At 43.5% G+C, this 23867-nt stretch overlaps 1 protein-coding gene across 1 annotated transcript in view; it reads left to right on the top strand.

Annotated features, from left to right (window-relative positions):
• The first annotated feature begins 446 nt into the window (after nt 1-446).
• LOC126335262 (sialin-like) overlaps nt 447-23867 on the top strand; it is a 92369-nt gene continuing 68948 nt past the window's right edge. Inside the window, exons 1-4 of the mRNA XM_049998306.1 lie at nt 447-570; nt 12846-13075; nt 19683-19913; nt 22022-22106. Of these exons, the coding sequence (XP_049854263.1) occupies nt 555-570; nt 12846-13075; nt 19683-19913; nt 22022-22106 (562 nt within the window). The 5' untranslated portion in view covers nt 447-554. The remainder of the gene's footprint in view (nt 571-12845; nt 13076-19682; nt 19914-22021; nt 22107-23867) is intronic.

The raw sequence follows: 23867 nt of genomic DNA, 5'->3' as shown, positions 1-23867 counted from the left end.
ACACCTTTCACAAGTGTGAGTGAGTGTGGTTGTTGACTGATGATGATAAGAGTAGGGAGACGTGGTGCCACCATATAGCCTACTTCTCTCGATTAAGACCAAAACAGCTACCGAGCTTAATATCTCTTCCCGACAGATGGATCACCAACAATAGTGTCACATGCCCTCTTTCCAGACACTGAGAAGAAGATTAGAATTTCAGTGCTCTCGAAATGTTCGCCACCACCTCTTCTTTCCTAGAAGCCCAGAAACTTCCAGTGAAAAGTTCTTCCACCATCAGGTTCGAAACGACCCCCTCCACATCGAGCGGCGCCGGACAGGCGTGTGTCGACTATGGAGGCAAGCAGCGCCATTCAGACAGGGAACGTATTTGTGCTTTGCTCACGTTCTGAGTTTATCACTCCTTTTATAGCGCTGCTGCGTGTTCCTTCAGATTCGAGTCGGACACTGTATATATTTTGTCTTGACTCGCAACACGTGATGTTGGCACACTTCTACAGTTTTCTGTAGTGCCGACAGTTTTGAACACCATTTTCACGAAGCGGCCGTCACCTATGGCGCAAATGTGTGGTTAGTATGACTGCTCACTATGGCTCGGTGGCTCAGCGGTAAGTGCTACTGTGCCGTCTCGCGTAGCATCTATTACACGGCTTCGTTACGCGAAAAGTGATAGTCCTGACACTTTCGTGAGTGTGTGAAACAGTGTAAACGGCAATGGAAACCTAACCCCGGCAGAATACAGAGAAACTGGAATTCTCCAAGGACAACGAGCGGCCAACAGCTATCGAAATTCAGAAATAGGTAACTAGCTACGTGAAGCTAACAAGAGATCAAGTACACAGTGGTCAACTTAATGTTAAATAGTTAATCTACTATTTCAAACTTTGCTCTAACTTACTGCGCGAGCAAGTTAACCGTGGGTGTACTGGTAACTTTGAGTTGACATTAGTAACAGACCCTGTTTCTAAATTTACCGTTATACCAGTCAAATACAACTGAACAGATGTGCGCAGCTTTAACATCTCCATAGAAGTTCGCAACGAAATAATAAAACTCAAGCTGCAGACTTATGAAAATGTTCGTCCAATTCCGAATTAGTTACCGACCGAGGTGGCGCAGTGGCTAACACAATGGACTCGCATTTGGGAGGACGACGGATGAAACCCCCGTCTGGTCATCTGGATTTATGTTCTCTGTGATTTCCCTGAATCGCTTAAGGCAAATGCCGAAATGGTGCCTTTGAAAGGGCAGATTCCCTTTCCCATCCCCTTACGGCCTTGCGAGAGTAGCCCTGACAAAACTCTACCACCTGGTGAGCAAGATCTATGAGACAGGCGAAACACCCACAGACTTCAAGAAGAATATAGTAATTCCACTCGCGAAGAGAGCAGTTGTTGACAGGTGTAAAAATTACCGAACTATCAGTTTAATAAGCCACGGCTGCAAAATACTAACACGGATTCTTTACAGACGAATGGTAAAACTGGTAGAAGCCGACCTCCGGGCACATCACCTTAGGTTCCATATAAATGTTGGAACACATGAGGGAATACAGACTCCACAAATTAACGTAGAACATAGATTAAGGAAAGGCAAACCTACGTTTATGACATCTGTAGACTAAAAGAAAGCTTTCGACAACGGTGACTGGAAAACTCTCCTTCAAATTCTGAAGGTGGCAGGGGTGAAACTCAGGGAGGGAAAGGCTATTTGCAATTTGTACAGAAACCGGATAGCAGTTTTAAGAGTCGAGGGGAGGGCCTTGAAAGGGAAGCAGTGGTTGGGAAGGGAGTGAGACAGGGTTGTAGCCTCTCCGCGATGTTATTCAATCTGTATATTCAGCAAGCAGTAAAGGAAACAAAAGAAAAATTTTGAGCAGGAATTACAATCCATGGAGAAGAAATAAAAACTTTGAGGTTTGCCGATAACATTGTAATTCTGTCAGTGACAGCAAAGGACCTGGAAGAGCAGTTGAACGGAATGAACATTGTCTTGAAAGGAAGATATAAGATGAACATCAACAGAAACAAAACGAGGATAATGAACCGTGGTCAAATTAAACCAGGTGATGCTGAGGGGAGTCAATTAGGAAATGAGACACGTAAAGCAGTAAATTAGTTTTGCTATTTGGGGAGCAAAATAACTGAAGATAGTCGAAGTAGAGAGGATATAAAATGTAGACTGGCAACGGCAAGAAAGGCTCTTCTGAAAAAGAGAAATGTGTTAGCATCGAGTGTAGATTTAAGTATCAGGAAGTTTTTTCTGAAAGTATTTGTATGGGATGTAACCCTGTATGGAAATGGACGATAAATAGTTTAGACAAGAAGAGAATAGAGGCTTTAGAAATGTGGTGCTACAGAAGATTGCTGAAGATTAGGTGGGTGTATCACATAACTAATGAGGAGGTACTGAAGAGAATTGGGGAGAAAAGAAATTTGTGGCACAACTTGACTAGAAGAAGGGATCGGTTGATAGGACACGTTCTGAGGCATCAAGGGATCACCAATTTAGTATTGGAGGGTATTGTGGAGGGTAAAAATCGTAGAGGGAGACTAAGAGATGAATACACTAAGCAGATTCACAAGGATGTAGGTTGCAGTAGGTACTGCGAGATGAAGATGATTGAGCAGGATAGAGAAGCATGGAGAGCAGCATCAAACCACTCTCCAGACTGAAGACCACAACAACAACAGCTAAAGTAGAGGTGACAGATCGTTTTGAATGGTCACCATGTATGTGTGAACGTACAAGGGGCCTACATAATATTTACTAGAAACGTGAGTGTAGGCTTCAGTTTAAAGGCAAAAGGTGAAATAAATTACTTAATCCCACGATTCAAAATGAGATTGTTAAATTGCTTGCTACCGAAATTAGAGAGAATTTTGTTTTAGAAATTCTAAAAGTTTCATTTCTGGCAATTATTCGGATTGCAACTCAAAACCTGCCAAAAACTGACCCAGTTTTCTGTAACTTTTCGATAGCAGAAAATGATGATCCTGTGCCTGCGAGTCCTTTTTGGGATTATTAACAGTAGCTAATTGTAGTGCAGAAGGGCTTAAAACGGAAATTTTTAGTACTACAAGAGAATATGGAACTGAGTTGCCTAAATGCAGAGGGCAGGGCTACGATAGAGCAAATCTTGGGTCAGGTGTGTATGGAGTATTACATGCCCTAATAAATACCGTTTATATTCATTGTACGGCACACGCATTAAATTTAATTTTAAATGATGCTGCGGGGTGTGTTCCTGAAGTGTCAATTTTTACGATGATTTGGAAAAAAAATTACCTCTTTTGGGAATAGTACAAAACGCTGGTCACTGCTGAGTAATGATAAATATTTAAAATATAAAATTACGCTTAAGAAGATATGGTCTACTAGATGGTCTTCAAGACACGACGCTTTATCGGCTGTAAAGAAAAATTATTCATTAATATTGAAAACTTTGTACCAGATAAATTTAATTTCCACTAAAAAAGACGAGCATGACGAATGTATAATATTTTAGAGACTTAAGATTTTATAGTGCTTGTCGCCTTTTGTATTTCATTTTTTGAAACCTTTAATCCAGTTTCTAAGGCTCTAAAGCATAAAAATAATGACTTACAGAAAGCTAGTATGTTACTAAGTAATGTTTTGAATAGACTGAGCGAAATAGAAATCAAAGTTCACTTCATGGTTTGCTAAACGAGTCCAGAAACTATCAAAAGAGTGGGGGTAGCACTGTTTCCAGAAATCAAAGACGGAAGATGACGAAGCGATATTTTGATCAGTTATCGGAAGATGAGAAAATTTCACACCTGGAATCGTACTTCAGAGTCAATGTGTACTATTGCTGTTTAGATATATTAATTCCTCAAACTGAACAAAGATTCCAAAGCCTCTGTGACCTTAGTACTACATTCGAAGTGTTACACTCGGAGAAACTCTTTATCATTTTCAAATGAAATGAGAAAAATCAATGCTAAGAACAGTGAAGATATGTCATTTGGTCTGCAAGAACAATTAATTTGTTTGAAAATATGCTTAAAACTGAAATTCACTACATCCATTCCATTAAGGAACTCACGGAATTATTACTGATCAAATTCAACAGCCTTGTATCCAGTTTTCCAGAGGTAATAACAGCATGTTTCCTATTTTTGGCCCTTCCTATAACAATTGCAAAAGCTGAAAGAAGTTTTTCGAAATTAAAACAGATTAAAAACTATCTTAGGACTTCTATGAGCGAAGAACGGCTTTCAGACGTGTCAGTGTTGTATACAGCGGCAGAACATCTCGAAAAACTAAACTCATCTTCAGATATGGATGATTTAATAAGTAAGATTGTCGAAAAAAAGGGGAGAAAAATATATCTTTGAATTATTTGGCTAACTTGGCTCCGAGGAGCAATAATTATAAATAATTACTTACCTATGTAATGCACACATAATCAATAAATATTTATTTTATTCAAAATAAGAGTTTTTGTTTCTTTTGTGAAAAATCTTTAGCCTTCATTTGAGCTTCACCACAGTCGGGTAAAGCGCCACCGCGACAAACTTTGATATAGGGCCCGTCTAATGCACTGTTATCGAGCCTTGAACTATCAGTACTCATGAAGCAAATAAATGATTAAATCACTTGCATCAGTAAAACTAATATTTGCTTGCCGACAATGCGTTATTAATTCTCGATATTGTTTGCACCGGAAGCAATATTTGAAGCAGACCGGTGATCGATAGCCGGCCGTAGTAGACGAGCGGTTCTAGGCGCTACAATCTGGAATCGCGCGACCGCTACGATCACAGGTTCGAATCCTGCCTCGGGCATGGATGTGTGTGATGTCCTTAGGTTAGTTAGGTTTAAGTACTTCTAAGTTCTAGGGGACTGATGACCTCAGCAGTTAAGTTCCATGGTGTTCAGAGCCATTTGAACCATTTTTGGTGATCGATAGCGCTCTTGAGAAGCAGATGCGATGAACTGTACCTTACAGGACATCAGGAACAACATTGCAGCCGTCTAGAGATGATGATCAGTTTAATCACTTGCTCCGAGTTTAGAGAAAACCTGAACATTCACTGTGATGCAACGTCTTGTGTTTTGCGGGGTACAGGACTCTTCTGAATCATCGTGTAGCCTATTTTTTTTAAACAGAACTATAGCAACAATAACCAATGCACTGTGTGATTTTTAATTACTTTTTGTCGATTCTAGCCTTTATTTCCGTTCTACAATCTCCTTCTTAAAGAAATCGTAAGTCATTGTTGCACTAAATTAATTAATTGAAACTATTACCTAACTATGATCAGCCAGTTTGGAAAGTGCACTGACTGGTCAAAAGTACCGACACCTATAGTGGAGTGAATATGGGTCTTAATGACGGCTTAAAGTTTACTGAAGGTAATTTCAATGACGTGTCTGAATGTCGGTTGGGGAATGGTAGCCCATTCTACGTCAAGAATCTAAAGTTATCCTCTCTCGTTTAAAGGCTGAAATGTTGTAAATAAAACTTTTCTCGGTGAGTCGCGGCAACAGGAGGATATAAATCCTGAATTTTTTTTTCTAACCGTAACACCTCGCCCGGAAGAAAAACCCCCAATGACAGTGAACCTCAGATAAATTTGTAGATAAAATGTAGATGCAGATGAAGTTCCTGATGCCGGTCGATGTGGCCGTGCGGTTCTAGGCGCTACAGTCTGGAACTGCGCGACCGCTACAGTCGCAGGTTCGAATCCTGCCTTGGGTATGGATGTGAGTGATGTCCTTATGTTAGCTAGGTTTAAGTAGTTCTAAGTTCGTGGGGACTGATGGCCAAAGAAGTTAAGTCCCATAGTGCTCAGAGCCATTTGAACCAAGTTGCTGGTAATTAAGCAACATCATCTCTGATGAAGCGGTGAATGAAAATTTCTAACAAGGCCGGGATTCACACCCCAGTGTCCAGCTCACTAGGCAGATGTGCTAACCTCTGCATCACCATGGCACAAGGGCTTTGCACAATTGCGCCTTCTAACACAGCACGCCTCCCTCTTCAATCCAAATTCCTATTCACGCCTAAGACTATCTGGTATTTCCTTTAAAATCGAACAGGTTTGCAGAGTCTCTCCAGCTATACAGTTCCAGATACCTCTTCCACTCCCAAAGACCTATGATGCATATATGCACGCTGAAGCACTGAATGAAACTTTGTACCAAGATAGGGATCCGAACCCGGATCTCCTGCTCGCTAGGCACACGCGCTACCCACTACACTAACCCTGGCACATTGGCTTTGCTCATACGCACGGACTACCTTAGAACGCCTGTCTCGTCAGTTCAAATTCCCTTTCCCATTCACGCGACAGTTGGAGAGCCTCTAAAATGCTATTCGAGTTTCAGCTGAATACGAAGTGAGCTGAGGTGTGACAGGGAATTTTGACTGAGGAAGAAGGTATGTTAGGGCAGTTTATACAGTTGTGGAAAACCATGTGCTAAGATAGTGTAGTGGTTAACACATCTGCCTAGTGAGCAAGAGACATGAATTCGAATCCCAGCCTTGCTACAAATCTTCATTAATCACTTCAAACTGCATATGTACATCACAGATGTCTGAGATTTGAAGAGATCTTTGGTTCATTTGATTAAACCACCTATGCATGACTTCACGTGCAATCCGCCATTTCGTTCGATGCTGGGGTGCTAATCCACTAAACTTGGAGATTTTCTGCAATGCTTCAGAATTTAGGCGAATACCAAGAGGGCTGCGGTACGAATAGAAATTTGGAGTGAGAAGGTAGGTGTACTAGAGTAGTTCATGCAGCTGTAAAATGCCATTGTGCCAGGGTAGTAAAGTTGTTAGCACATCGGCCTAGTAGGCAGAAGATCCAAGCCTTGATACAAATTTTTATTCATTGCTTGAACTTACAGTTATACATTCTAGATGTCCGAGACGTGGAAAGGTCTCTGGAACTATACAGGGTGCATCAAACAGAATCACCCGATTTGGTATGTCTATATTTTTTAAACTAATGAACATATACAGATAAATTGTTTTTTTTGTGAATGGGAAACGCGAAAAGCTTATTTTCATAAATCAATGCGGTTTTAAAATTGTTCCCAGACTGCAGGGATTATGTCTTGAGTTACAGCTTCCACAGCTGCTGTTATGCTAAGTCGCAGTTCATTCATTGTTGCTGGTAATGGACGCACACAAACAGAGTTTTTTTATGAACCGCCGCAAGAAATAATTACATACAGTCAGATCTGGTGACCTTGGAGGTCAGCATTGTAAGGCTGAATCATTTGGTACAGTCTGACCGATCCATCGTTCAGTAATCCCTTGATTTAAAAATTCCCGCGCTTCCAGATGCCAGGTGGCGATCGATGCCCCATCCTGTTGGTAAATGAAGTCGTTGGAATCAGTCTCCAACTGTGGAAAAAGGAAGTTCTCAAGCATATCGAAATATGTGCTTCCTGTAACAGTGTTCTCAGCAAAGAAAAATGGACCATACACCTCTTCCCGTGAAACTACACAAAACACATTAAATTTTGGAGAGTCCCTCTGATGTTGTAGAACTTCATGTGGTTGTTCCATACCCCACATCCTCACATTATGACGGTTCACCTTCCCATTTACATGGAATGTTGCTTCGTCATCAAACACTAAGCGTGGAAGAAAACTGTTATCCTCCATTTTGCCAAGAAAGAAATTGCGGAAGGTCACACGTTGTTGTTTGTCATGTTTACCAAGAGCTTGCCCTAGCTGAATGTTGTATGGTTTCGTGTATAAACGTCGACGCAGCACACGCCAGACGGATATCGGGGGCATGTTGAGCCGTAAGAGCTGCACGGCCAACGGATTTCTGCGGACTCAGGAAACTACGCCGGATGCCTTCGACATCTGTGTCAGACACTCGGGGTTGGCCCGGCGATTTGCCTTTACACAGATAACCTGTTCCGCGGAGTTCTTCATGACATCTTCTAATGCTTAATGGTATGTGCTATAGGAGGATCCACACTACACCTAGCACGATAGTCGTGTTGATCGGTTATTACTGACCCGCACTGCACAAAACGTAGAACACAAAATACTTTCTGTTATCCCGACACCATTTTTACTAGAACTGAAGTGAGCGCACACTGCTTCTACCTAGCGGGAACCATGTAAAACTCGAGAGTTTGCTCTTTCCAACAGAGCGTTGTTCACACACATATCTCAAATATCATAACAGTTATGATGTTTTAATCGGATGATTCTTTTGATACACCGCGTAAAGTTTCACTTGATCATAATTTCTATTCACGGTCTAAATTATATCGTACCGGTAGGGCTACAGACCTCAAGAGAATGATGCGATTGACGACGGTATTTTTCAGTGGTAAATGGCCGATCAACGTAACAAAATTTCGCACGTAAAAAATGTGCGTAAAACCTGAAGGGATTTGTCAGGGTGGTTTCACTTAGCGACGATGAACAAATAACGAAAGTACAGGTAATGCGTCTGGTCGCTATACCACCGAACAATCTACCCTTAGTCTTTTCTTTATGGCCTCTGAGAAAATGTAGAAGTACATAAAAATTGACTTTTTCAACATATGATTGAAACAGGCCAAGTATTACAAAATAAATACACACGTCAAAAGAAGTTTTGGATCACCTTGGTTCCGAGAGCTCCGGAACCTCTACAGAAAATTGGAATAGAGATCAACATGAATATCATTTCCACACTTTTTATTGCTCATGAAAATCACACATTGCATGTTGTACCACCATACAGTGAGACCTTCAGAGGTGGTGGGCCAGACTGCAGTTCACACCGGTACCTCTAATACCCATTAGCACGTCCTCTTACATTGATGCATGGTTGTATTCGTCGTGCCATCTATTCACAAGTTCATCAAGGCACTGCTGGTCCAGATTGTCCCACTACTGAACGGCGATTCGGCGTAGATACCTCAGAGTTGTTGGTTGGTCAGGTCGACCATAAACAACTCTTTCATTCTATCCCAGGCACGTTCGATAGGGTTCACGTCTGGAGAGCATGCTGGCCACTCTAGCCGAGCAATGTCGTTATCTTGAAAGAAGTCATTCGCAAGATGTGCACGATGGAGGCGCGAATTGTCGTCCAAGAAGACGATGCCTCGCCAATATACTGCACAATGAGTCGGAGGATGGCCTTCCGTGGCCCCAGCGGCATCCGTCGGCCCCACATAATGCCACCCCAAAACAGCAGGGAACCTCCACCTTGATGCACTCGCTGGTCAGGGTGTCTAAGGCGTTCAGCCTGATCGGTTTGCCTCCAAACACGTCTCCGACGATTGTCTGGCTGAAGGCATATGCGACACTCATCGGTGAAGAGAACGCGATGCCAGTCCTGAGCGGCCCATTGGTATGTTGTTGGGCCCATCTGTACCGCGCTGCATGGTGTCGTGGTTGCAAAGATGGACCTCGCCATAGACGCCGAGAGTGAAGTTGCGCATCATGCAGCCTATTGCGCACATTTTGAGTCGTAACACGACATCCTGTGGCTGCACGAAAAGCATTATTCTACATGGTGGCGTTGCTGCCAGGGTTCCGCCGAGCCATATCCCGTAGGTATCGGTCATTCAATGCAGTAGTAGCCCTTGGGCGGCTTGAGTGAGGCATGTCATTAGCAGTTCCTGTCTCGCTGTATCTCCTCCATGTCGGAACAACATTGCTTTGGTTCACTCCGAGATGCCTGGACATTTCCTTTGTTGAGAGCCCTTTGTGGTACAAAGTAACAATGTGGATGCCATCGAACTGCGGTACTGACCGTCTAGGCATGGTTGAACTACATACAACAAGAGCCGTGTACTTCCTTCCCGGTGTAATGACTGGAAACGATGGACTGTCGGACCCCTCCGTCTTATAGGCGCTGCTAATGCACGGTTGTTTACATCTGTGGGTGGGTTTAGTGACATCTCTGAATAGTCAAAGAGACTGTGTCTGTGATGCAATATCCACAGTCTATGTCTGTCTTCAGGAGTTCTGGGAAATGTAGTGATGCAAAACGTTTTTTGATGTTTGTACAATAGACTTAGATATTAAAATACATTCTATTTAAGCCCACTATGAGCACGAAGAAACTTAAATACTTACGGTACAAGAATAAGTCGAGGAAAGGCGCAACTGAACGAAAAGAAAAAAAATTAGTACAATTCTTCCCCTGATAAAACGCTGCTCGGAGTTCTGTTCCCGTTTGAAAGCTTGACCTGCTAGCATAGTCTTTGGCCATAAAACTGAACTTTGACTTCACAACGTGGCTTATTTTATATATAAAGCGGAAAAGAATCTACATAGCATCACAATAATTACACAGTTACATAGGTATGCACAGATATTTTGTTTAATTGTTTGTATAATTTCCTGTATGATTCTTGATTATTTTTGATGGGTAACATAGGGAATGTTACAAGCCGAAACCAGATGTGGTAAGTTATTTTGGACGCTGGATTCTATAGCGAAGTCGACGTTATACCTCGTTCCATTGGGATGAGGTGGGGATTTTAGGCAGGCCAGTATGTCAGTACAGAATGTACTTCCTTCTGCATTTAACGTTTCCCAAAGCACCATAAGGGGACCACGCCGTAACTACAAAAACACCCCCGTAAATTAACACCACCTCCTCCATAATTCACTATTGGTACAACATTTTTCTTCTTCTTCCGTATCCGGATGCACCAATTATATCTTCCCTTCCCAGTAATTAGCAACGTAGTTTGCTTTGTCATTGACTTTCAAAATATCATCTTTAGTGCATGTTATAGACATATCTGGGCAAATCAGTAGGTGGTCCAAGTCCTGTATTGCTCCGCATTCACACCTATCGCTATCACTGTAACCCCATTTAAATAGGTTTGATTTGCACCCAGTTACTCCAGTACGCAGCCGGTTTAATGACCTCCAAGTTGTAAAAGGTAGTTGAAATCCTGCAGATCCCTCCTCAAGTAGTTCCATTGTGGAGTGTGGCACCATTTCTTCCCAAAGAGAAAGCCGCCTTGCGGCGGGCTTGGTGGCGAGCTCTTCAGTAGTTTCAATTAAACTCCTGCGGGATTTCAGCCGGACACGTTTTCGGTGCATATGCAACGGGTGTCGGGGATCATTCATTTGTTTTGATCTTTCTATCTCGGCGGCTACTTGTCTGCGGATAGTGGGTGGTGCTATGCCTATGATGGGATAAATGATGTCTGTGGGAGTTGGTTTGAGGCATCCTGTGGCAATACGTACAGTTTCGTTTACGGCGACGTCAACTTCCTTAGTGTGAGCAGAGTTCCTCCAAACTAGCACCGCAAATTCCGCTGCTGAGATACTCAGCACCCGACCCGTGGTGCGCAAAACATGTGGTTGAGCTCCCCACAATGAACCTGTTAGCTTCCGCAGTATGTTGTTCCTGGCACAGACCTTTTTTTTAGTGTTGTGACAGTGCTGCTTAAAAGTAAGTGCTCTGTCCAATGTTACTCCCTGGTATTTTGGGCTGTTTGTATGTTTCAGCTCTTCCCCTTGCCACATGACTCGGAGTTTCCGTTTGGCTTGTTTGTTCCTAAGATGGAAGGCGGATACTTGAGATTTACTAGGGTTTGGTTTGAGATTATTGCCGTCGTAATAGGTAGCAAGTTCTGTTAAGGCTCCTGTGAGATTCTCCTCCACTTGTTCAAAGGTTTTATCCTGTGTGGCCACTGCTGCATCATCAGCATATATGAACACTCGTGTCTGGTGGCTGATGGGAAGATCATTGGTATAGATGTTAAATAATATTGGAGCCAAGGCACTACCCTGTGCAAGTCCATTTTTCTGTGTCCTCCATAGGCTGTTTTTAGATTGTAAGGTTACATAGTAGCGTCTGTTCTGTAGCATGCATTTCAGGAACATAGAAAGGGTGTAGTCCTTAGTGACATTATACACTTTAAGCAACTTATGGTTAACTGTGTCATATGCAGCACTGAGATCCAGGAATGCGACCCCAGTTACTTCTCCTCTCTGATAGCCGTCTTCGATGTACTGTGTGAGATTAAGGATTTGGCCACAGCATGATTTTCCTGGTCGAAATCCAGCTTGTTCGTTAATGAGGGCTTTGTCCACATAATCGGCTATGCGTTTGAGGATCATTCACTCCAGCACTTTAAATAAATGACAAAGCAGTGAGACAGACCGAAAATTTTTAACTTCAGCTGGGTCTTTCCCTGGTTTTAGTAACGCAATAATAACCTAACCACCAGCAGTCTACAAGGGCAGCTTTAGAAGTGTTGAAATATCCCTGCTGGCTTTATTACTCAAGTGACGCCCAACGACATGCCCATCTTCGAAGTCACTGTACTTTTCTGACAGACATCTGCTGTTATTGTTTCGATGCTGACAATCCCCCACCCCTCCCCCGCATTTTTTATACTGGTGAATCGTCTCTCGTGACATCTAGTTGTCCATTCTGCATTACATAGGAGTGCGCGGATGCTATTGATTTGATAGTGTATCCGCTGGAAATCTCCAAACTGTGGCATCCCACAATAGTTCAGTGATCAAAGCTATTGTAGTGTACGCTTTCTAGAACAGAAGGAGAGGTCTGCTCAAGAAAGTCTTATTTTTCACCTTAAAGTTATCTAAGTGGCGGAGATGCAGTAAAGTCAGTACATATGGTGGAGAAATCTATCCAACGTTCTTCACATTAGAATCACGCATGAATTGGAATGACACTGTCTTGTCCAATAACATACGTCATCCATTACTGAATGAAACGATAAATGAGAAGATGCGAAGAGGAAACCGATAAAAGCTTACTTTGACACCAGTAGCCTCGAAATAAACGTACAGATTTTACAACAACACTCATTGTCAGGTACATTAAAAAACATTTTCTTTTGTTCTGTTACAGGATGGCTGTCATGCACCACCGTCCTGTGGTGTCTTACTTTCTTCGGCTGCGGAGTCAACTACATGATCAGGAGCAACATAAATATCGCGATAGTCTCGATGGTGAAGAAACGATCGTCAAACGCTAGTGCAGTGGTCAGCGAATGCTACCATTCTGATTTCAACGTAACCAGAAACTACACCCTCCTCGAGACACTTACTGACGTCGAACTGGTCGACGATGATGATGAGGTAATTGTTCTATGAGAAGTAAACACAAATTGACGATAACAAATTTAAACAGAAATTATTCTTAAGTTGCATCCATTTGTTGCTCACTTTTTAAATGTGAACAACGGATGTAGCGCGGACATTTTGTGGACCTTACTTTCTGTATTACAGCTAAATTCTCTAATCCGCTGTGAAATGCATGACAGACGGTAGTCCCCATTGCATCAGTATCGGGGCTTCTCCCTTCCACTCGTGGTTGGTGCTCGAAAAGAATAAGTGCTGTAAGTAGGCTGTTTAGGTATTTTTATTGGTAACGCCACATAGCGCCCTGTATAAAAACCACTGGCTGTGCTGTGTGCAGTCAGTGAGTGGCTGGTTCGCATTGTTGTAATATTCGCCATTGTAGTGTTGGGCAGCTGGATGTTAACAGCGCGTAGCGTTGCGCAGTTGGAGGTGAGCCGCCAGCGGCGGTGGATGTGGGGAGAGAGATGGCGGAGTTTTGAAATTTGTAAGACTGGATGTCATGAATTGCTATATACATTATAACTTTTGAACACTATTGAGGTAAATACATTGTTTGTTCTCTATCAAAATCTTTCATTTGCTAATTATGCCTATCAGTAGTTAGTGCCTTCAGTAGTTTGAATCTTTTACACTCCTGGAAATTGAAATAAGAACACCGTGAATTCATTGTCCCAGGAAGGGGAAACTTTATTGACACATTCCTGGGGTCAGATACATCACATGATCACACTGACAGAACCACAGGCACATAGACACAGGCAACAGAGCATGCACAATGTCGGCACTAGTACAGTGTATATCCACCTTTCGCAGCAATGGAGGCTGCTATTCTCCCATGGAGACGATCGTAGAGATGCTGGATGTAATCCTGTGGAACGGCTTGCCATGCCATTTCCACCTGGCGCCTCAGTTGGACCAGCGTTCGTGCTGGACGTGCAGACCGCGTGAGACGACGCTTCATCCAGTCCCAAACATTCTCAATGGGGGACAGATCCGGAGATCTTTCGGGTTAGGGTAATTGACTTATACCTTCTAGAGCACGTTGGGTGGCACGGGATACATGCGGACGTGCATTGTCCTGTTGGAACAGCAAGTTCCCTTGCCGGTCTAGGAATGGTAGAACGATGGGTTCGATGACGGTTTGGATGTACCGTGCACTATTCAGTGTCCCCTCGACGATCACCAGAGGTGTACGGCCAGTGTAGGAGATCGCTCCCCACACCATGATGCCGGGTGTTGGCCCTGTGTGCCTCGGTCGTATGCAGTCCTGATTGTGGCGCTCACCTGCACGGCGCCAAACACGCATACGACCATCATTGGCACCAAGGCAGAAGCGACTCTCATCGCTGAAGACGACACGTCTCCATTCGTCCCTCCATTCACGCCTGTCGCGACACCACTGGAGGCGGGCTGCACGATGTTGGGGCGTGAGCGGAAGACGGCCTAACGGTGTGCGAAACCGTAGCCCAGCTTCATGGAGACGGTTGCGAATGGTCCTCGCTGATACCCCAGGAGCAACAGTGTCCCTAATTTGCTGGGAAGTGGCGGTGCGGTCCCCTACGGCACTGCGTAGGATCCTACGGTCTTGGCGTGCATCCGTGCGTCGCTGCGGTCCGGTCCCAGGTCGACGGGCACGTGCACCTTTCGCCGACCACTGGCGACAACATCGATGTACTGTGGAGACCTCACGCCCCACGTGTTGAGCAATTCGGCGGTACGTCCACCCGGCCTCCCGCATGCCCACTATACGCCCTCGCTCAAAGTCCGTCAACTGCACATAGGTTCACGTCCACGCTGTCGCGGCATGCTACCAGTGTTAAAGACTGCGATGGAGCTCCGTATGTCACGGCAAACTGGCTGACACTGACGGTGGCGGTGCACAAATGCTGCGCAGCTAGCGCCATTCGACGGCCAACACCGCGGTTCCTGGTGTGTCCGCTGTGCCGTGCGTGTGATCATTGCTTGTACAGCCCTCTCGCAGTGTCCGGAGCAAGTATGGTGGGTCTGACACACCGGTGTCAATGTGTTCTTTTTTCCATTTCCAGGAGTGTATTTAGCTGGCAATAGTGGCGCTCCCTGTATTGCAGTAGTTCGAGTAACGATGATTTTTGTGAGGTAAGTGATTTGTGAAACGTATATGTTGATTTAGTCAGGGCCATTCTCTTGTAGGGATTACTGAAAGTCAGATTGCGTTGCGCTAAAAAAATATTGTGTGTCAGTTTAAGCACAGTTTTGTATAATTGTTCTAAGGGGACGTTTCAGTGCTCAAATGTTCCCGACTATGCCGTTATAGTTTAATCTTGTTCTTGTGGTCCATACGGGAGTCATACCTATGGAGCTGCAGTACATTCCTAAATTCCTCATTCCTGATTCTTGGGATTTTGTACATAGCCTTTGCGGAATAGTTGGCCTCTATTATCAATCGCCTGCCAGTTCTGGTTTTTCAGCATTTGCATGACATCTCCTGAATATCAAACAAACCTCTGACCACTTGTGCTGTCCTTGTTTCTACAAGATGTCCCAGAAATGTTGCGACAAACTTCTAGGGAAGGTGGGGCATATATAAGGATTGAGAAATGCGTAGTAACCCATGTCCGCAAACGTCGTCGTACACGAGAGTACTGGAGACGCCTCGATGACCATCCTGTAGGTGTGCGATTCGCGCAGTGCTTTCTGCAACAAAGTGGTCGAGATGTGCGTATCCTAGTTTATGTGTTGTTCACTGGTGAGGCCAGTTTCACTAGGGATGGCGTAGTCAATCACCACAATGAGAAATTGTGGGCACCAGAAAACCCTCTTAGCGCGCGGCACCACGAAGCACACAACATCGCTTCACAGCTATTGTGTGGGCGGGTTTGCTTGGCAACTACATAGTGGGGCTGTAACTTTTACCATCCCGCTTGACCGCAGCAGCTTATGCGTATCAGACCTTCCTGGAAAGGTTTCTTTCCAGCCTGCTTGAAAACGTTCTAGCAAACGTGAGGCGCAGCATACGGTTACAACATGATGGGACACCTTCTCATTTTGGATTGGCTATTCGCTGGCATTCGAAGAGGCTATTCTCGCGTCTATGGATTCAGCGTGGTGGATCGGTTCCCTGGCCCCCACGCTCACCGGCTTCGTCCAACATTGATTTCTTTCTGTGGGAAGTCAAGAAATGTCTCCTTTGTCGCGAACCTGCGGAATCTGAAATGGATCTCAACGCACGAATTATCTACTGCTACAGTCAAAGAAACTCCTTGTGTGTTCGGACCTGTCCGACAGTCAGTTCTCTGTCGGTGTCAGGCATGTGTGCTGTCTGCTGATAAAAACTTCGAATATCTGTTGTAACATTAAAGCAGCGGTCATGTCGTAAATCATGTGTACTCATTATGTCCAATAAATGTTTCAAACGAATCACTCCCTTGTTTGTTTTCCGATCTTTGACCTCTGCTACCCCTTACCCCTGACGTTTTGCGGCCATGGGTTGCTATGCAATTCTCAATCTTTGTGATTTGTCCCGCCCCCCTTAAGGTTTGTCGTATCATTTCTGGGACACCCTGTCTATCTTCAGTATTTCCTCTTGGTCCAGACTGGTAAGGATTAACAGCGCTGCCTCATTTTGATAGTGTAGCAGTTTCACACAATTTTCTTTTATTTTAAATGTTCTTCCTAAATGTGGTGAAATTTCTTATTCACTTTTATTTGGAGAGCGCCACTGACATTGAAATGAGTATATTGTATCTGTCCTCGTGCAATTCATGTAAGTGGGTTAATTTGCATGACTATTAGCCACTTCTTGTCCTAACCAAATCTGTAAAGTTCCAAAGCTGCATTCATACTGGAGGATCATATTTCCTATGTTTATTAAGCTGAGGCCTTTTGCACGTTCTTGTCCCATGGCGTTCCTTAACTCATTTTTAATTCCCTTTAATGCTAATAAAGAACGTTCTTCACTGCAGCTGTTGATCATAAAGACAAGTAACTGGGTATGACTATCTCTTTATTTGGAAAACGGGGTTCAAATGAAATTTCTATTTAAAATTTATAAAACTGTAGATCCAGGCGCTCGTGCATTTTGCAGTGAGTCGTGGCAATCACATCTGACTTGAGCAGCTCAGCTTGTCTGCTTGTCTTCCTTCCAAATCGTCTGGTTAAGCACTGATGGAAATTGGAGTTCTTTTCAAGAACTCTTCTGCTGTTGAAGACATAAAAGGCCGAAGTATTCCAGTTACTCTAGTCATTCGATGGTCCACTTCCATGCGTTTAGCTAATGCAGATAACACATTATCAATTACGACAATAAACAACTGAAGTTCAAAACTTTGTTTATGTCCAGGTGTTTGATTTTCTCCAGTCTCATCGAGGGCAACAGAGCCGCTAAAATGTCACCCCTGTCACCTTTGGAATTGGAAAGAGTGTATTCCAGTTAACCTGTAAACGTAGGTTTGCCTTTCCTTAACCTAACTTCTGTGAGAAGTCATAGGGTCAATATTGCCTCGTTTGTTCCTACATTTCTCCAGAACCCAATCTGATCTTCCCCAAGGTCGACTTCTGCCAGTTTCTCCATTCTTCTGTAAAGAGTTCGCGTTAGTATTTTGCAGCTGGGGTTCACTAAACTGATAGTTAGCGCTTGCTTTCTTTGGAATTGGGATTATTAGAAGGGTCGCCCCGAAAATAATGCACCGCATTTTTTTTTTCTCAGCCGAAAACAATGCAATGAATGCGAAACGTTATGTATGTATTATTTGGAGTATCCTGAGTGACCTTGCCAAGTTTCCGTCACTTACGACTGATAGCATAAATGCTAGGGCAGTTTCAAAATGGCGTCCGTAGGTGATGTACGTTACAAGCAACGTTCCGTCATTGAATTTGTCACTGCAGAGAAAGAAATTGTAGGGAATATTCACGAACGCTTGTGCAACGTCTATGGAGCATCTGCTGTCAACAGTAGTACAATTAGTCACTGGGCACGGAGGGTGAGGTCATCAGAATGCGGTTCGGCGGAGCTCCTAGATTTGCAGCGGTCGGGTAGACCATCCATCGCTGTCACACCTGTCATGTTGCAGCGCGCTATGTTGTCATTCACTAAAGAATGCCATTCTTGGAAGTCATTTTGAGGACGATGAGGAGGGGATTCCTACAGTGAGGCACTGGCTCCGCCACCAGGACAAGGATTGGTACTGACAGGTCATACACGTCCTTGTTTCACACTGGAGGAACGCCATAGAATTGGATGGAGATTACGTGGAAAAATAGTGTGTGTAGGTAAAACAACACTGTCGTGTGTGCAATCCTCATTATGCTCAATAAAGAATTGATGAAGAAAAATATTCATTGCATTACTTTCTGGTCAACCTTCATCAATTCTTCTTGAAGTCTGAGGGTCTTTCGCCTGTCTCATACTTGTTGACCACCAGATGAAAGTTTTGTCTTGGCTGGCTCCCCCAAGGCTATCAGTAGTTCTAACAGAATATTTTCTACTCCCAGGACATTGTTTCGACTTAGGTCTTTCAATGCTCTGTCAAATTCTTCACGCAGTATCATATTTCCCATTTCATCTTCATGTATGTTCTATTCCACTTCCATAATATTGCCCTCAAGTACATCGCCCTTGTGTATATCCTCTATGTACTCCTTCCACCTTTCCGCAAATGGTTCAAATGGCTCTGAGCACTATGAGACTTAACATCTGAGGTCATCAGTCCCCTACAACTTAGAACTACTTAAACCTAACTAACCTAAGGATATCACACACATCCATTCCCAAGGCAGGATTCGAACCTGCGACTGTAACAGTTGCGCGGATCCAGACTGAAGCGCCTAGAACCGCTCGGCCATCCTGGCCAGCCCACCTTTCCGCTTTCCCTTCTTTACTCAGGGCTGGTTTTCCATCTGAGCTCTTGATATTCATAAGTATGGTTCTCTTTTCTCCAAAAGTCTCTTTAATTTCCTGTAGGCAGTATCTGTCTTACCCCTAGTGTTATATGCTTCTACATCCTTGCATTTGTCTTCTAGCCATTCCTGCTTAGCCATTTTGCACTTCCTGTCGACCTCATTTTTTAGGTGTTTGTGTTCCATTCGCCTGCTTCATTTATTGCATTTTTATATGTTCTGCTTTCATCAACTAAATTCAATATCCTTTCTGTTATCCAAGGATTTCTACTAGCCCTTGTGTTTTCATCAACATGATCCTCTGCTGCCTCCACCATTTCATTTCTTTAAGCTAACCATGCTTCTACTGTATTTCTGTCCCCTGTTTTGTCAGTCGTTCCCTCGTGTGCTTGAAACGAGCCTTCGATGCATATTGCCTACTGAATAGTGTGTTCAAGTCTCATTGTCCAGCTCATGATTGATGACACGTGGAACTCTATTGGACTGTACTGAAAATGCTTTTTTCTATGCTTTGACCTCCACTGTGAACGTGGATGTAGGTGTTCAAGGTTATTAGAAAAGTGATTAATGATGAAACGCACACACACACACACACACACACACACACACACACACACATACACACACACACTGTGCAAGTCACGAGACTGCTGGAAAACGTCTTTTGAGCAGTTTATTGTGTTGTGGTTTTGAAAACTATGCTTGAAAGTATCTCAATCATATTTTTCAGAACAGATTTGACTGGGACGAACATCAGCAGAACTCTGTCATGGGAGCGCTTTTCTGGCTCTACTGGGTAGCACAGGTACCTGGAGGCATGCTGGCCCAACATTACGGCACAAAGAAAGTGTTTGGCATCGGAAACCTCATGATTTCCCTAATAGCGTTGTTAGTGCCACTTTTCGCATCACTTGACTACAGGGCTCTGGTAGCCCTCAGGGTTTTCCAAGGAATTTGTGGGGTGAGTACATCCTCTAAGAGTCTATGGTGAAATGGCTAGTCATCATGAGCAGCTGATCATATATAAATTTCAATGAATAACCTTCGTATCTAAAATAAATATAAATGTTGAGAAGAAATTTTATAAATATAGAATTTAAGAAAGCCATTCTAAAAATGAAGAACGTTTGTTTCTCCAGCCATTTCTATTCAAGACAACGAAAGAAAACTTAGTTTACAGCATAGTAGCCACTAAAAAATAACAAAGAGAAATGTGAAAAATAAGCAGAATAAATAGTTAATGAATCTCTATCTTTCTCTCTCTTCCATCTCACAGGCGCGCGCACATGCGCAAATACGCAAACCATATGAGATAATCAAACCACACACACGACCCGAACAAAAGACGACAGATAAACACTCAGCGACAATTGGCAACATTTCACACTGTAAACATAGACATGATCACACAATGGGAAGCGCAAGTGAAGTGTTGCAATAAAAATGAGCGAAGAAGAAACCTGAAATAGGCCAGCTGGGGTATGGGGACTGAATGAACGATCTCCATGGCTACATACATGGACTAGCAACATTCGAGATCATAGGCAACATCAAACGGTAATTCAGCCTCGCGGAACTTGTGTTACAAAAGTCGTTTCTAATCAGAAAAACGGGAGGAAAACTTGAGAAAAAGTAACATAATAAATTTTTGTAACTACTACATAAAGTATTTGTTACACATATATAAACAAACATTTATTATACGTCACTGAAGATGCTTCTTAAATAAAAAAAGCGAAAAGCGTATGGCAAAAAATATACTATATCCTATTTAGTTGCAAAGACGGAACCTACCTCCATGAATTTTGAAGCAACTAAGGAACAACATAACACGAAAAAAAATTACGCTATTTTTATATCTTAGCTATTTTTCTACATAGTCGCTGTTCAAATTTAAACGTTCGCTGTAGTGATTCATAAGCTCCCCTCTGCCTTTTGCACACTCAGTTGCCTCCAAATTGTCGAATCAGTTAGTAACGGCCTCTTTCAATTCGTTGTACGTTCCATAACCTTTTACACCCAAAAAATGTTTCAATTTGAGAAAATAATTGTAATTACTCGGGGCTGAGTCCGATCTGTAAAGTGAAGGTTGACAAACTTCCAACTCAAAATGCCGAAACAGAACGCGAGCGAACGTTATCGAAAAGTTGCACAGAGCTTCTGGACAATGACCCTTGCCGTTTCTTTTGAATCCGACAGTAGGCCGTTGCATTTATGCCGCTTCGTCTAGGCACGAGGTCGATGAGTAGGACATCCCTTAGATACCAAAATGCAGTGGCCATAACCGGTTTTGATGCCCAGGCTTTTTAAGATTTTGTTCCGTATCGTAAATAATGCCATTCTTTGGACTGGCGCCTTTTTTGTGCTCTTCTATGCGAAACCAGACCTCCTCACCAGTAACATCGTGGTGTGTCTGACAGAGGGAGAAAAATAAGTGAAGTTCCCATTTCTTTTATCCATCGAAAGTCGACGAAATCACTCCGTACACCACTTTTCTATAGCTCATGTCACCATTAGCAATTTTGATCGTGAAATTTCAAGAAAGTACAAGCTGAGTCCATCAGTTGTGAAACGTCTATACTGCTGATTTTTTTCCCTCAGACTTTAAGCTGGTCAGACCCAACTGAAGATCCGCCTGATTGTTCTCCATCATGAGTATTCGTCCGTCTGTCCTTAAACACTATGCACCATTTCCTAACCGAAGCTTAATTAATCACATTCCCATAAACATCGGTTATCTCGATCGGCGGTCGGTTATTTCGGTGAGGTGGACTTTTTTGCATTCAGAAACCGAGTTACACTACGAGCCTTACACTTGGAAGAATCTTTAATTTTGTCACGCATTTCTAAATCTCGCAGATAAAGAGTAAACGACCGCTCTGAGTCACTGCCCCAACGGAACGGAAGGGAGCGTGTGTAGGGGGCGGGGGGACATTTGCACGGTTCGTCAGATAAAAACGTTCTTTATTTTTAGAATAACCTTCGTTGTTGGTTACTTGTTCTATAAAACATTTACTTCCTTAATGAAATTTTTGATGAGAAACAGCGCAAGCACTTTTATCTTGTCAGGGTATCTGCTGGCCATCCCTCACCTACATGATCTCGAGATGGATACCAACCAACGAAAGGGGGAAGTTTATGAGCGCATGTATGGGTAAGAGAGAATTTAACTATCATGGTAGTAGCATTGTTTGCCTTCTGGTGCCAAGTGTGTGCAAAATTATGTTTCTCATCAGTTACATTTATAATACACTGATGGAAAAAAAGAGCAACACCAAAAAGTAATTAATGTACAGTAATGAAATTTTGGGAATACGTTTGTCAAGATATATTTAAGTGATTAACGTTGCAACATCACAGTTTAAAAATGGAAATGATCATATGGCATTGCTGGCCGGGAGGCCCCATTCGGGGAAGTTCGGCCGCCATATTGCAAGTCCTTTTTAGGTGATGCCACATAGGCGACTTGCGAGTCAATGATGATGAAGGACACACAACACCCAGTCCCCTGTCGGGAATCGAACCCGGGCCCCCTGCGTGGTTGGCGGTGACGCTCCCGTACGCTACGGAGGCGGAAGTCACAGGTTAATGTACGCGCAAGATAAGCAGCTGCAAGTGTGAAATGCTGGTACATTAATGACAGGTGTGACCCCCAGAATAGTGAACGCAAGCATGCAGACGCGTGTGCATTGTTTTATACAGGTGCCCGACGTCAGTTTATGGCATGGAATTCCATGCCTGTTGCACTTGGTCGGTCAATACAGGGAGGATAAATGCTGATTGTGGATGACGCTGGAGTTGTCGTCTAACGATGTCCCATACGTACTCGATTGGAGACAGATCTGGCGATCTAGCAGGCCAAGACAACATGTCAACACTCTGTAGAGCATGTTGGGTTATAACAGCGGTATGTGGGGGAGCCTTAACTTATTAGAAAACACCCCTGGAATGCATAACAGCACAACAGGTCCAATCACCAGATTGACGTACTGTTTTGCACGAGAGTGATTCTGCTGTCATAAGAAATTGCATCTCAGACTATAACTCTCGGTGTAGGTCCAGTGTGTCTATCACGCAGACAGGTTGGTTGCAGGTCCTCAACTGGCCTCCTTCTAACCAACACACGGCCTTGACTGGCACCAAGGCTGAAAACACAACGACCTCCACTTTGTCATCATCGGAACACCCGCTTGACACGAATAAAGTCGCAAATGACTATTGCTTGGGGCCAGTGAAATGCACGCTATGGGAGGTCTGGCTCGGAGATGCCCTTGAAGTAACCAATTTGTAATAATTCATTGTGTCATTGTGGTGCCAACTGCTTCTCAAATTGGTCCTGCAGATGCAGTGTGGTGCGCCAGAATCATATCCCTCTTGGTAATGCCACGTTGCCGTCCCGGGTCCGGTCTTCTTGCGACTGTACATTCTGGTGGCCACCGCTGCCAGCGTCATGTACAGTGGTTATATTCCTGCCAAGTCTTTCTGCACTATCACAGAAAGAACATCCAGCTTCAGGTAGCCCTCTTACATGACTTCGTCCATCACTTTTAAACTTGTTAAGGTGTTGAAAATGGCGTCTTGGTCACCTTAAAGGTACTCTTGACTAACGTCAACTCACTACCTCCAATCTCAAAGGTAACTAACGCTCACGACCGTTACAGCGTGTATTTAAAGCAAACCTGATTTTCATCCTCAATAGTGGTGTTACTGGCGCCACTCTTACGCGACTGAAGCGAAATTTGAATGGGCGTCATCTTTCAAATGTAGAAACAACTTTCGTTTATGTCGCGGAACTCCTTTTTGGTGCTGCGATTTATTTTTCCGTTAGGGTATGTTAGGCTATAGCTTGTAAATATACAGGTTCTTTAGAATGACTACTCTGCAGCAGAAATCATTTTGTGTTCTCGAGTTTGCG

Source organism: Schistocerca gregaria, chromosome 2 (assembly GCF_023897955.1).
Source record: "Schistocerca gregaria isolate iqSchGreg1 chromosome 2, iqSchGreg1.2, whole genome shotgun sequence".
In the NCBI taxonomy this organism is placed as follows: Eukaryota; Metazoa; Arthropoda; class Insecta; order Orthoptera; family Acrididae; genus Schistocerca; species Schistocerca gregaria.
This window is presented reverse-complemented; position numbering and strand designations above follow the sequence as displayed.